The sequence below is a fragment of the Delphinus delphis genome, chromosome 4, assembly GCF_949987515.2.
Source record: "Delphinus delphis chromosome 4, mDelDel1.2, whole genome shotgun sequence".
NCBI classification, from domain to species: domain Eukaryota; kingdom Metazoa; phylum Chordata; class Mammalia; order Artiodactyla; family Delphinidae; genus Delphinus; species Delphinus delphis.
The window spans coordinates 8,558,139-8,572,856 of NC_082686.1; the positions used below are offsets into that span (position 1 = coordinate 8,558,139).

Here is a 14,718-nt window from a genome sequence, read left to right on the forward strand (position 1 = left end):
GCCCCCAGAGGGACTGTTCCTGAACATCGGGGACACGCAAGGCGCGCAAGCCTGATTTCAAGGTGCGGAAACCAAGTCCCCCCAAAGACGGAGTAGTTGAGGCCACACGTGGGCGGTCGGGGACGCTCAGCTACGCCCTTTCAGAAAACCCGGCTCTTGCGGAACAAAGGTCGGGCGGTCACGTCTCCCCAACGTCGCCGTGTCTCTGTCCTCTCTACACGGACGGTTATGGCATCTACGGTAAAAATCCAAAAGTCGGCGGTGGAGTTCTAGTAAAATAGTTGTCTCTGTATAAATTAATTTAAATCGTGCATATACATCTCGTCCCTCTTGACTCGGCTGGACTTGGTAAAATGGGAGCCAAAGAGGCTGGCCTATGGCTTCTCCCCGCGGGCAGCCCCGCGCGAGGCGGGGCGGCCCCAGGACTCTGTGGTCCGGCCCGGGCGGGTCACCTGCCGTTGGTAATGATGACCGAGGCGCCCAGGTAGTGCGGCAGGGGCGCGCCGGGCGGCGAGGCGGCGGTGGCGGGGTCGGGGGCCCGGGGTCGCATTGCGCCGGCCCCCGCATCGGGGGCGCCGGGGCCGCCGGCGAGGGCGGGGGCGGCGGGCGCAGCGCCCCCCAGCGGCCCGCGGCGGGCCAGCACGCGGTGGTAGTTGAGCAGCACGAAGGGCAGCTGCGCCGGCGTGCCCGGCGGCTCGGGGGCCGGCGGCGCGCAGCACTCGGGGGCCGCGCGGCCCAGCGCCAGCCGCGCCCCGTCGCGGGCGGCCTGGCGGGCGGCCTTGGCCGGGCCCAGCGCCGGCTCCTCGCGGTAGTGCCCGCAGCTCGGGAAGCTCGGCAGCGGTGGCGCGGTATCCTCGCCGAACCTGCGCGCGGCGGCGGCGGGCGCTGCGGGGACAGGCGACACGTTAGACGCCCGCGCGGGGGAGGAGGGGGACATGCCCAGAGCGACACCAAGCCGGGGGGCCCTGGGGCCGCCACCACCCCTGGGCCACCCCTGCCGCCCGCGCGCTCGAGCCCCGGAGCCGCCCTCGCCCCTTCCCGCGTGCGTGCCGGGCCCGCGAGGTCCAATCACAGGATGCCAGTTGCAGTGTTCTAGCAGCCACAGGAAAAAGTGAAGAGAGACAGATGGAATTAGTGTTAGTAAGATACTTAATTTAATGCAGCATAGCTAGACTATTATTTCAGTGTGTAATTAATATAAAAATCGGGGAGAAATTGTATTCTTTGTTTCTGTCTTTGAAATGCAGTGCAGACACTCCGAACACATCTCATTGCACTGGCCGAACGGGGCTGGTGGCTACCATATTGGACAGCGTTGGTCCAGAGGCTTCCTCGGCCCTAGTGTTAGGTGACCCCAGGCTGCCGTGCGCTTTCTTGCTTTCACCTCAGTGGGGAGGGTGGAGCGCTTATCACCCTGCTCCCTTTAGTCATAATTAAAGTAATGACCATCGTCACTAATTAGACGTCTGCAATCAATTGGCTCCCCCCACCTCTCTTTTTTTAAAAAATATTTATTTATTTACTTATTTGGTTGCACGGGGTCTTAGTTGTGGCATGCAGGATCTAGTTCCCTGACCTCGGATCGAACCCAGGTCCCCTGCATTGGGACCGTGGAGTCTGAACCTCTGGACCACCAGGGAAGTCTTTTTTTTTTTTTTTTTTTTAACCTTAAGACATCCTTCCTGTTCCTTTAATATCAAAAAGTCTAGGAAGTCGATCACAACTGCCCCCAGTTGGCATCTTTGGTCCGTTTTTTACCAAGTGACTGACAAATGAAGTCGTTATTAAGCTCTTTCACTTTCAAAATAGCAATTTAAAAATCAAATACTGTGTTATCTCATTGGTCAACTCCCGCACACACACACAAACAATCTTTTCAACTCAGTCTTAAGTGGATAGTATTTTCAGCTGTTATGAAAACCCTTTGCTTTGTTTTTTCCCCTTGGCCCTTCCTTGGTTATCTGAGGGATCCTATGCGCTGATGGGTGCTGGGGAGTCAAATCTCTGGACTGCCTGAGGCCAAAAGGCAGAGCTGCACTGCCCTGGCCGCTGGTATGTTCTTTTGTAAACTGGCTACTTTTGAGAAACATGTCCTGTTAATCTCCAAGAAGGTTAGATTTCTCCCGGGATCTAGCCCTCTTCTTGTCTATGGAGACCAAATTTATCTCACAGGCTTGTAAAGACTGGGTCACAGCACAGAGCAAGAGGTTCACAAAGCAGCCCTAGGAGCAGCAGAGAGCCCCAGCTGCCTGCAAAGAGAGAAAGGTGGGAGGGGGACTCCAGGGAGCTCTCCTTACGCAGGTGACTCTTCTCTGGGATTTAGTGGTCCCCGCAGGACATTTGCACAAACCTCGTCTACAGTCTGAGCAGTAGTTAGGTCTGGGTGAAACAGGAACACACCCCGCTGAGCTAACCCTCAATCCCCACCTTCTACCCTCTGCCTGGGATTGTCCCAAGGAGCAGGCAGGAGTCTGCTGGGCCCGCGGCAGCTGGTGGCACCCCCACAGAGGACCTCTGCTTGCCTGCCGCCAAGAGGAGCTGGCTGTGTGCCGAGCCCTGCGGTAGGCAATTGCCATGGCCTATGTTCCTGTCTTACAGATGAAGAAACTGAGTCCTGGACGGTTTTTGCCATTTGCCCTGGGGTGGTGAGTGGCGTTTCTGTCCCTGAGCCTGTGATTTTCCACCACCGCTTCCCACACTTCGAAAACTGGCATGGGAAGAAAACCAATAGTGTTCCATGTTCATTTCTGGGTGGAGTAGAAAGTAATCTTATAAAATAAATATAGCTGGGGGTTCTCAGTACATAGGAAAATCAGTTTGCTTCCCTTTTGGGGAGCAAACGGGGCCAGGATTTTTATGGAGGGTGGCCGAACACCCAGTTTCCTCTGCCCTTTATACTGTCCCTGGTGCCCATGAGGCACACCGGCTCAGTTGCCCAGCTTTCGGCCACCCTCGTGAAGCGCTCTCAGTGAGGGCAGGAAAGCACAGCCATTCCCACTTAGAAGCAGAAAAAAAGGGAAAGTTTGCCCACAGTGTGAGGGTTCTTTTTCCATCTGCCACCCACCGACAGCGCTGTGCACAGCCCTGCCCCCTTCCCTCGTGCAAACATGACCCACCTTCGTAGTTTGGCACGAGGCTGTGCCGAGCAGGGTTCACCGGCGGCTCGGAAAGGCTTTTAGCTGGAGACTGGCTGCCCGGCACTAGGGGGTTGGCATAGTGCCACTGGCACTCGCCGCTGGCCGGCAGCGTGCTCAGCAGAAAGCGTGCCACCTCGCACGGGGATCCTTGGGGCTGCCCGAACTTGGCCGGCAACATTGGCTTTTTGCTGCTGAAGACGTGAGAGTCCAGAGGGAAGTGTCCGTAATGGTAGGAGAAGGGCAGGCTGTAGGACGGGGCGTACAGAAGGTCGCCGCCTTCTGAATGGAGCTGCTGTTCTGGGGGAACTGGGGTGTGGACGGGGGGGCTGGCTCTCCAGCTTCCGAGCTGGCCGCATTCCAGTTTGTCCATTTGGAACGAGCTGTATTGCTGCCGAGCGAAGAAGACGGATGAAGGGCTCACCGAGGGGCCGGCGGCAACCGCTCTCCAATCCTACAGTGCCCGCCCCATCCCAGGGCTGGGCCCACCCCGGCCACCAGCACGCGGTCCCACCGGGGACAGGTGCCCAGGAGACAGCACCCCGGGGACCCACCCTCTGGGTGGAAAGAGATCTCCTCACCCCAAGTGACAACACACCAGATACATGCAGCCACTCGCGCCTTTTGAGAGCTTGCAGAAGACTTTAAGAGACAGGGAAGGTTTCCATTAAAATCAAGTGCTATGGAAACACGAGGCACCAGTGTTCTGAGCCAGGTTTACATGGATTCTAGCAGCTGATCAGCCTCCCCAGTGGAGTCTGTTTCCTAGACCTGACTCATCCCCCTGGATGGTAGCTCTGCCTGCCTTCCCCAGGCCGCGTCTCCACCCTGTGGGCGGGACATCCCAGGGAAACTCCCGGGCTGGGAGAGCCCTGAGTGCGATCAGAGGTGCCCAGGTGCCCCGAGCCCCTGCAGGTGGTGTGTGTTACCTGTGGGGGGTAAGGGTTTGTTCTCAGCTTTGTCTTCATCTTCATGTTTTTGGGTTTAGCTAATTTCCTAGTTTCTTGTGAGGTAGACAAGGCGGTCCTCCAGGAGTCCTGGGACTTGGACGTGGACACCTGGTCCAGGGACAACTGCAGTTCCTTGTATTCGATGTCCCTGAGGAACAAAAGAGGGAGACAGGTCATGTCCACGGGCTGTGAGGAAGGGTGGGCTCCGGGACTGTCCCCAGGGCGAGTTCATTCGAGAAGCTCCACTGTGTCGTTTCCACTAAGTGGATGGGGCTGGGGTTCGAGGGACGGCCCACCCTCGTTATAAAAGCCACCCCACAGCCTCGAGCTCAGAGCCCCCGGGAGATGCCGAGTGATGTCAGTGTTCTTCGGCAGGAAGAGAGGGAGCGCAGCATGGCTCTCTCCCACCGCGTGAGCCCCACGCACATTTCCTGCGGACACCATTCACCACTAGGCAGGGTGTCAGGGCACAAAGGAAAGGACAGAAATGCTACTGATCAGTGTAAGTGTCTGTGGCCCAGCTGCTTCCCTGTTTAGCACCAGGGAGGTGTGAGTGGCGACCCTTGGCGGTCCAGGAGCCTGGCTTCCAGCCTTGTCCACTTCCACACCAGGGGCCCATTCCTGCCCTAAAGAGCCAACTCGGCACCGTCAGATTCTCAGGAGGGGAAGTTGCCCAGAGCCCTAGCCCTAGCCCACGTGGGCCTGTTTGCTCAGGTAGAATCATTAAGGGACTAAAATGCTTTCTCCCGTACAGTTTTGCTAAAATCACTCTAGCCCTAAAAAAAAACACCACCTACCTCTCACCCCGCCCCAAACCCCCAGGAACCTGGCACTCACTCTGTGAAAGCACGGAGAGCCTAAAACCTCACTGCATTAGAGAGGACCCTGTTCAGGGTGGGGCTGGGTGCAAAGTGATTTAACACGTAATAGCCACGTTGGGCGGAGAGGAACATATGGTCCCAGGTAGACTTAGGTCCTGTTGCTTCTACTGGTCTTAACTGCGACTGAACTTAACGTTCTGGAGTTTTAAAGGCGCTAAATATTCACTATCATTTACAACAGGCTACGTAGGAAGACAAGGAAAAAATGGGAGATAGCCCCTGTCTCAAATGGCAGAAGCAGCAGGACGACCTAAACGTCTGTGGCCCCAAAGAGTATAAATTTGTATTCCTGGTCCAGGATATGCACCCCCTTTCCATCCTGTTCAAGATGGGGGGCATCGCCCGCCCGCCCTCTGCCCACTCACCCCCCTCACCCGGGGCCGTCCGATCCCATCCTCAGCCTCGGGGCACACCCGGCCCTCAGTGCTGATACAGGAATCCTTCAGCCCTTCCCAGACAACCAGATTGTTCAGTAAAACAAAACAGGAGACAAATGAACAGTTCCAGAAAGACAGAGGGAGAGAGAGATGGTGCTTCTGGGAGCGATCTGATGAGGGCCGGGGGAGAAGGAGAGAGCAAGGAGAGAAACAAATGCGTCTGACTTACGTGAGGACATAATTGACACTCACGATGCAGTGGGGCCGGGACGAGCGGCTGTTGTGCACGACGGTGGCGCAGCTCTGCACCCACACCCAGCCGCCAAGCTTGGACAGCAACCGGTAGTACTTGGTGGTGACCTGGCCCTTCACCAGCACTGCAAGCACAAGGTGACATGAGTCCTGGGGAATGATTAGGCGGCCCTTCACCCGCCTTGGAGGAGGCTGCCCCCGCAGCTGACCTACAGCCCAGGTTCTGGACCTTTCTGGGGTCAAGGACACCTTTGAGAACTGGACTAAGGGAGTGGGATTTCTCCACAGGAAGATGCACACGTGCGTGTGCGTGCTCACACGCACGGGCACACACGCAAGATTTTTGCCTACGATTTCACGGGGTCCACAGAGCAACTTCTCCCCTCCCCTGTGAAGAACTCGAATTTAATTGTCACTGCTTTCACTGGGAGAAGCAATTAGTCCCCAGACAACATTGGCACCTGGCAGAGTGATAATATTGGTTTTGTTTTTTTTTTTGGTTTCCAAAATGCCATAATTACGTTATAATCCCCCAAACTCATAATAGGTGGAAGGAAGGGTGTGTGTGTGTGATGTAGTTATTTAAACCCAATAGTAAGTTAAGTGCATTCAACGGAGTGTCACATTGTTGCTGATTTTTGCTGTCCCCAGAACATGTGTGTGCTCACAGTGAAACTGTTTGTTACTCTATTACCACTTATACTTCTTCCCATTAACCCTAGTTCTCCCTGGGCCCACGAGTTTCCTATGATGCTCACGTAGGAGAGACCTCTACCTGGCTGTGTAATTTCTGAAAGCTGGACCTGTAGGCCCATCTTCTATGCAGGGCTACAAACTCTGGACCTCTAGGCAGCCCACTTCCAAAGCCTCCAGGGGCACCTAAGCTGCACTGATTCCCCTCAGGGCCTTCGGGAGAGCAGGGGGCGGGCTGTGGGGAGGAAGGTGAATTGGTGAGGTCCTTCTGGATCCGCAGCTCATACCCATTGACACACCGATCTCATATCTAGGAGTTACTCCTATGGGAATTATGAGTAATGCAAAGAAAGACTCAAGGGCAAAGAGATTCCCTGAAGTCCTGCTTCTAATTCAGGAGAAAAGGAAGGAGAGACTTACCTGTCTAATAATAAGGAAGAGGGTATATAAGTGATGGGATACCAAGCAGTCACTAACACGATGACTGATAAGAATTTGTAATATGACGGGGAATACATATGACACAACGTTAAATGAAGGAAAGACAAGACTCAACTGCATAACGTATAATCCTAATATGAAAACGTGTGCGCGTGCGCGCGCGCGCACACACACACACACACACACACACATACACGCCCAACTAACTATGTGATCTTGGACAAGTTGCTAACTCCCTGTGCCTCGGTTTCCCCGACTATAACAGGAAGATAATCACAGTCCCTACACCATCGGTTGCTGTGAGGGTTAGAGCGTTCGTGTGAAGATTTAGAACAGTGGCAGACTTGCGCGAAGGACTCGACATACTAGCTCTCGTTTATCAGACTGATGAAATTACAGGTAGTTTTCATTTTCTTTTCTTGATTTTCTGAATTTCCAACAAGGAGGGGGTATTCGTTTTATAATCAGAATGAAATTTTAGTTAATTTTCACATGGGTAAGCAGTCTGTCTGGGGGTGGGAAGTGGAAATACAACGTCTATGAGGCCCCACACCCCCTAGGGATGAAGCCAGGGTCAAACGTGTAACCACCGTCCAGCCCAGACGCCGAGGCCGGGCTCTGGAACAGCGCAGGACCTGCTGTTTTCTTCCCAGGCTTACCATCGGCATGTCCCTGGACTCAGCTGGCAGAAGTAAGGTCATGCTGAAGAGTGTAGCCCATGCTGGTAGGAAAGCGCCTCTACAGTGCTTCTTTTCCTTGTGAGGACTGCTTTTTTAACAACGAAATACAAGGTTCCTATTTCCAGCCCATTTTCGCATACACTGCCTCGTTTACTCCCCTGCACACACCCGTGGCAGGCGGGCATCACCAGGAAAACAGCTCGAGGACATGTCTGGGGCCCAAGTCACGTCCTCTGACTCCCATTTCTCAGGGGCCATTGTGTGAGGAGGGGGCAGCGGCCTCTCGAAGTTTCTGTGTAGCTACTTATGGGGGTGGGTGTGGGCCAATGTTTAGGGGAGACTCGGTTAACCAATTTGCTTATGGCCCCTCAAAGAGAGGCAACATGATCAAACTGAGGTTCCCATCTGTGGCTTTCCCGAGATGTCATTCTTTCTTCAACAGAAACACCTGTTAATCTCTTTGGCTTTGATCTCAAGGACCTCTATTCCTTGCAGTGTTTGTAAGGCCCCTGGGACTATGACATTATACTTTTCCTTTTTCTTATACTTCCCCTTATTTCTTACAATATTCCTAAAATCTCTCCATAGTCATCTTAAGCTGAATGCAATGACTATTGGAATAGTTATCCCAAATATTTTATATGAGGATTCGAATGGCAGGATTTGCAGAGATTTTATTCGCGCTGACCCTCCCTGAGTCTTCTACGATGAAGCTTTAGATACAGAGGCCAAACGAACATAGATGTAGTTTTTTGTTTGTTTGTTTGTTTGTTTTGCGGTACGCGGGCCTCTCACTGTTACGGCCTCTCCCGTTGCGGAGCACAGGTTCCGGATGCGCAGGCCCAGCGGCCATGGCTCATGGGCGCAGCCGCTCCGTGGCATGTGGGATCTTCCAGGACCGGGACACAAACCCGTGTCCCCTGCATCGGCAGGCGGACTCTCAACCACTGCGCCACCAGGGAAGCCCGATGTAGTTTTTTTTAATTTTTTGGTTTTTCTTTTTGCTTCTCTGTGACCCATGGCAATAATGAGCATATCAATTCAAGGTGAAATCCTAGACACTTAGTCACAACATTCTTCGGTTTGCTCTAGCTCCTCATCCCATCTGTTGAATTTAATAATCTGTCTGAAGGATCCCAGGCCAGGGTGCTAAGAAGCAAGGCCCTGCTTACAGTAGTTAGTGGTGCATGGGGGCAGGGGGGAGATGTCCCCTAAGCTGTCAGCTCCTGCAGGCAGAGGCCCTGCCCTTGCACCTTCCTCTGGGATGCAGCATCTCTGACATCCAGATGAGAGCCAGTGGTCACAGTTTACCGAGGCCACTCTGGAATGGAACGTCTACTTCCACAAATACACTATCCAGAAAAATGGATGGCCTTCCTGGTTCTTCCAGAATTCCTCCTGGTTCCAGAATCTTTCCTGGAGGCATAGCCACGTCAACGAGCTGGCCTCTGGAAGGAAAGTAAACTTTGGCCTCAAGCATAATATCCATTTCTGTTTTGAATTTTAAGAGCTGAAAAGGACACCAAAAATGCCTGTCGTGGGTTGAATGGTGTCCCCCCAAAAGACATGTTCTAGATTCTAACCCCTAGAACATGCAAATGTGACCATATTTGGGAAAACGGTCTTTGTAGATGTAATTAAGGATCTCAAGGTGCTATCATTCTAATAACAAGTGTCCCTATAAGAGACAGAAAAGGAGAAGACACAGACACACAGAAGGAGATGGAGGCAGAGACCGGGGTTTGTGGCCACAAGCCAAGGACCACTGGCAGTCACCAGAAGCTGGAGGAATCGGGAAGGCTCGTCTCCCAGAAGCTCCACAGGAGGCATGACCCTGCCGACGCGCTGACCTCCGGGACTGTGAGACAGTACACTGCTGCTGTTTCACGCCACTCAGCTTGTGGTATTTGATTACGGCCGCCACAGGAAACTAACCACCCCTGTGGGGAAGATGTACGTGCAGTCCCCGTGCTCTTCCTGGCTCTCGTCTCTGCCAGCAGAGCCTCAGGGAGAGCACAGTCAGCGAGACTGGAGACAAGCCACGGGGTCCTTTGGGGAGCGGGTCTCGGTGTCCTTGACCCCCCATGCCCCTGCTCTACACCTGGGGCTGGAGGGAGTTTGGTCACTGAGACCTGGAAAGCCCGGGGGGGAAGAACTTCCAGGGGGCTGCATTGTGCAACATCTGCAAAGTGACACTGACCACAGAAGATGGGTTCAGCCAGACCCATCAAGCCACACCTATAAATGTCCAAACTGCTCCCAGGGAGCAGGACAGCGTGTGGATCGCACTGTGTTTTCTATTATCGATTATTTCCCATTTCATTGCTCATGGCTCCCCCTTAATGCACAGGCTCCCTGCACCTTCGTCAGGAAGACAAAGCTGCTTCTACCTCCAGACTCTTTTAGAGGGGAGCATCTAGAAAGGATCTGCATATGAATTAAACTCCATCATCCATTTCCAGTCCAGAGGCAAGAGAGGCCAGTGGCAGAAGCCAGCCTCCCTGTGATGTCAATCAAAACTCCTCACGGTAGATTGGAAACTTCTTTCAACTGTATTTTCTATTTGAAGACCTTTGTCCCTGTTCCACAGTTGTGCTACAGAGTGGTTGCAAGCTGACATCCCATGGACTGCATGTGTCCACAGATGTGCTTTGTTGGTGGCATAGTGTTGCTGTTACCCAGAATGCCTTTGGCTGGGTCATGTGTTCTCCAGTTTGCCACAAGCTCCACCACTCCATATTGCCCCATCTGCACCCACTCATACATTCATGTTACATGTCCAGCCCCATAAACATTTGGGTTTGTGGCCCCTGTACGTCATTTAAAGTGCGTTTTCCATGGGTCTACACCAGCCATCCTATAATTTTGTTGTAACAGTTATTGCTTGAAATATGTGGACCACATATTCAGGCTTCAAAGCCTTTCTGTGACATTGAAATGTTTTCATAGTTGGACACAGCCTGTGTTCTCTTTGGCATTTGGGCTTGGCCCACTCTGGACAGGGTCCTACCTAGAGAACTAGGTGAAATTCGTAACTACTTTGGATGAACAGCCATGTAGACATCATGGTTCTTCTAAAACACTGTTGTCCACAAGAATCCTGCCTGGTGTCCCTGACACATCTTCAAGTTTACAGATATTGATCCCCGCCCCGCCTGTGCACCAGGCTGCCCCCTGCCCACCCTGAGGACCTGCAGGTCAAGCCCCCCATATACAAGAGTCTCCCAAATGCTTTGCAAAGGGAGCAGGGAGGCAGGGAGGCAGGCCCCTGCTGGGAGGACCTTCCCAAGGCCACGGGACAGGGCTGCTAGGGCCTCCCCTCAGCCACCAGGAGGCAGTGAGCCGGGAACGAGCTGGGAGGGTCCAAGACATTCCCTAGAGGATCCCCTAGAGGATCTCCTTACAGAAGGTTCTGGGGAAAGCCCTGGCACAGACTCACTTGGAGAGCTCAGCTGGGAATGCCCAGGACCACACTGACCAGAGGCTGAGGTGCCGGGGCCATCCCAGCCCCCATCTAGCTGGGCCCTGGAAGCCTGTGCTCCCCCAGACCACAAGGGCCAGCCCCGCTCCTGTTCACGCGGCTGACTTTCTGGAAGGCGTTGATTCCCTGTCTTGCGGGGCTGAGATTTCTTCAGACCTCGTGGACGCCTGCTGCCGGTTAAGATAATGTTTTGAAGAATGTGTGGAAACCATATGGCTGACCACGGTCCTGCAGAACCATCACTTGTTACGTCCAATAAGGCCTCTAGCAGAGCCCTTCGCCTGGCTCCTGGGTTTCGGACACCGGTGTGGAGAAAGCGTGGCCCGGGCAAACCGGACAGCGAGCTTCCTGGGGTCCTGGGTGTCGGCAACTGTTCGTTTTCTTCCTGAGCCGAGTTACCTGATCAATTGCCAAGACAGTCCGGTCTGTACGTCTCCCAGGACCCGGAGGCTCCCTGGGGGCCTTAGAGGCCTGAGGGGCCCAGCGGGTGGGTCACCGCGGCCGCCTTAGGCTGTGGTACATGGAGGGGAAGCAGTCAAAGCCGCGTGGGTGCCCAGGCCCCGGGGGCAGCCCCCAGGCCAGCTCCGGCTGTGGTCAGATTGAAGGACTCGAGGTCCAGTCGCCAGAGGGGAGCCTGCAGGGCGGGAGGCTCGGCCGGGCCCCTGAGCCACCAGAGCAGCCGGCAACAGGACCAAAAAGTCACCTTGTGAAGGGACGCGTCCCACCTTCTCGGTCCCCTCACCTGCCCTCCCCAAGCCGGGATGTCCAGCTAAGTGGTGGGACGGGACCGTGCCCACCACTCAGGCGAGGCTGAATTATGTCCTCTCCTCAAATTCACAGGTTCACATCCCAACCCCAGGACCTCAGGACACGGCTGCGTCTGGTGACGGGGCCTTCAAAGAGGTGATCAGGTGAAATGAAGCCACGTGGGTGGGCCCTGACCCAGTATGACTGTGTCCTTAGAAGAAGAGGAGAATGCAACCCAGACACACACGGAAGGGAGAGCACGTGAGGACACAGGCCGGGCGTCTACACAGCAAGGAGAGCGAAGAAACCAGCCCTGCCGACTTCCTGACCTTAAGCCCGGTCTGCAGAGTTTCGTCCGCAGCCTGCGCTGACTGGCAGACCGCACAGCACGTGGGCAGCATGAGGGAGAGCACTGCCCGGAAGCAAGAGGCCGGCCCCGCCTGGGCACCGAGCCGGGGGTGGAAACAGAACCGGACAGGGTGCGGGGCTCGCCTCAGCCCTCATGGGGCGGGAGCTTCAGTGTGACGACACTCCGGCCATCCAGCAGGGGCCCTGCACAGTGGGAGCAACAGGCCCCCAGAGAGGGGACAGCCACGTGCGCAAGGACAGGCGAGGGGCAGCCTGTGGAGGGACGGTGCCTCACGGAGCCAGGGAGGGGACGAAGCTGAGGACACGCAGTGAAGAGGTGGACCTTCACTCGGGACTGGCCGCCTCACACCCCTCCCCCCACCACGGACGCCCCAGAAACTTCCAGAGGCCCCACCTCCCGCCCAGGCTCCCCCCACCTGGCCTCAGGCCCCCCAACCTGGCCTCAGGCCCCCCTCCCCGCTGAGGCCCCACTCCACGCTGAGGCCCCACCTCCACCCTGAGGCCCCACCTCCACCCTGAGGCCCCATCTCCACCCTGAGGCCCCACCTCCACCCTGAGGCCCCACTTCCCCCCCCCCAGGCTGCTCTTTGCCTGAGCCCCTGGCAGATAAGGGGTACAACACCCCAAGAGCAGCCTCAGCCAATGCCTGGAGTGTATAAATACCCCCACTCCCTCTCTCCTCAGTGCCACAGCTGAGGCAGGTGTCCTGCCTGGCCTGCGAGGGTCCCCGGCGGATTGGGGGCCGGTGGCCTGTGGCAGCAGCCGCCGGACACGCCCCTTCGATGGCTCCCTCCCTTCCGCCCCTCTTCCCATTCGCTGCCCCTGCTTCAGCCACTGTCCAAATAAACCACTGCCCTTGAACCTCAGACTCAGCTCCTGTGTTTCAAGGAAATTAAAGATATGCCAAGCAGCCCTGGGCGGGGAGAGGCAGGAACGGGAAGCCTGGGAAGGAGAGTGAGGCCGCAGGGACCACCGGACAGAGAGATTTCAAAATCTCCCGAACAGCACGCCCTGAAGACCCGCCTCCAAACACCTGCCCTGGTTGCAGACTGTCTTCCCTTTCCTCGTCCAGCTCTGGAGGCGAAGTAACGTTCGGGGAAGCGTGTCGGCTACCCTGAGGGACGTCTGTTCCAAGGCTGGAGCCGAGGCTGAGCTCCAGGAGACCCACTCCCACCTGACGCGTGGGTAGAGGCCCCAGCTGTTTCCGGCTGTCACTCGGCTTTCGTTGACATGGGGGGGGGGCAGGGAAGCTGGCGGAGGGGAGACGGGTGGGATCCGAGGCCATGGCCGCCGTCCCCCGGCCTCGCTGCCCTGTGCTCTGCACCTGCTGCCCCCGCGGTGGTTTCTCGGCCATGGTGAAGGTCAGAGTCACAGCACAGTAGCAGTCATTGCCTAGACTGCTATTTTCTGTTTTCTTTGATTCACCAATTCTAGCTCATCTGGCAAAGCCGTGCTCCCTCTGGCGTGTAAACCCTCCGCCTTTTCTGCGTGTCCCTTGGAAGCCCGTGTGCACTTCCCTCTCAGGAACCTTGCGATAATCGCAAAGTCTGGAAATCCCCAATTCCGAATGAAGTGAGGCGAATTCATCGCGTAAATCACAGGAGACCTCTCGAATAAACCCCCCCCCGCAGTAGGTTTAGGAAGTCAGATGAGCTCAGGAAGACGGGGGCCCCTGGTGGACAAGTTGAAGACCCATCGTGTGGTCAGGACCACTGAAGGCCTGAGCACCCAATGGCCTGTCCCACCCACAGACAGGCCTCTCCTCCTCCCAGCCTCACCTGGCCCACCTGCCCCAGCGCCCCTCTGGTTCCTATGCGAAAAGGATCTGGTCCATGTCGGGGACGCGGCAGCCTCCCACTGGCCACCACCATGGGCTTCATTACATTTCCAAAACACAAGTTGAATTTGTTCCCCCTGAAAAACCCTGTGCTCCTCTGTTAGCCGTGCAATGCGAGAGATGAAAAGTGGTATTTGAAACAAAGACTAGTTCCGTGAGCTTCCTTTCTCTGCGCTTACAGGCTATTTTCCCACAGTGCAGCCCTGCTTTGAAAAATAACTCTCCCTTCGTGTAATTCAAGGGTTTGCTTTCAACTCCTGTGCTGGAGAGAGAGGCTCACCGTGCTCCTGCTTCAGGGGACGGGGCTGGGACCCCCAGGGCTCGGACACCCTGACAGTGGCAGGGAGGTGTGGAGCTGTGAACCCTCCCATTTGCTCCCCTGCCCGCCCCCCCCCCCCACTGCCTGTCCTTTCCTCTAGACTGTTCCGTGGTGCACAGCCTCCAGCAGGTGCCTCTTCCACCCCCCTTACTCCAGAGCACACGTTCCCAGCGGCTCCCCTCTACCGCCCGCCCTGCCTTTCAGGTCTCCCGAAGACCTAATTCTGTAATTGACACTTCCTGCCCCGTTCACACAAAGAAGACTTCTAGCTCCCGTATCAGCGACCTGCCCTACGGAGCCCTTCTAAACAATAGGCAGCCGCTTCCTACCAAGCTGGGCTTCGAGAAGGTCAGGGATGTTTACATGAGATCGTGATTTGGCCATTTTTTTAAAAAAAGACATAAAAAGCTGCTCACAACTCCACGTATTTGCATGCACGGGGGCTTTTCCATGCTGTTGTGAATTACAAGGAGCAGAAAAAAGCTGATGGCGTCTGCCCAGCCAACCTCCTGGTTGTCACAGGTTTCTGCCCTTAGTGACTCGCGAGGAGAGAGATA

The 14,718-nt window shown here is 55.6% G+C and overlaps 1 protein-coding gene across 1 annotated transcript in view; it reads right to left on the bottom strand.

Annotated features, from left to right (window-relative positions):
- Nucleotides 1-448: 448 nt before the first annotated feature.
- SIM2 (SIM bHLH transcription factor 2) overlaps nt 449-14,718 on the bottom strand; it is a 44,274-nt gene continuing 30,004 nt past the window's right edge. Inside the window, exons 8-11 of the mRNA XM_060009799.1 lie at nt 5,572-5,719; nt 4,064-4,232; nt 3,117-3,525; nt 449-885 (exon numbers count right to left, since the gene is read on the bottom strand). Coding sequence (XP_059865782.1) covers nt 449-885; nt 3,117-3,525; nt 4,064-4,232; nt 5,572-5,719 — 1,163 coding nt within the window. The remainder of the gene's footprint in view (nt 886-3,116; nt 3,526-4,063; nt 4,233-5,571; nt 5,720-14,718) is intronic.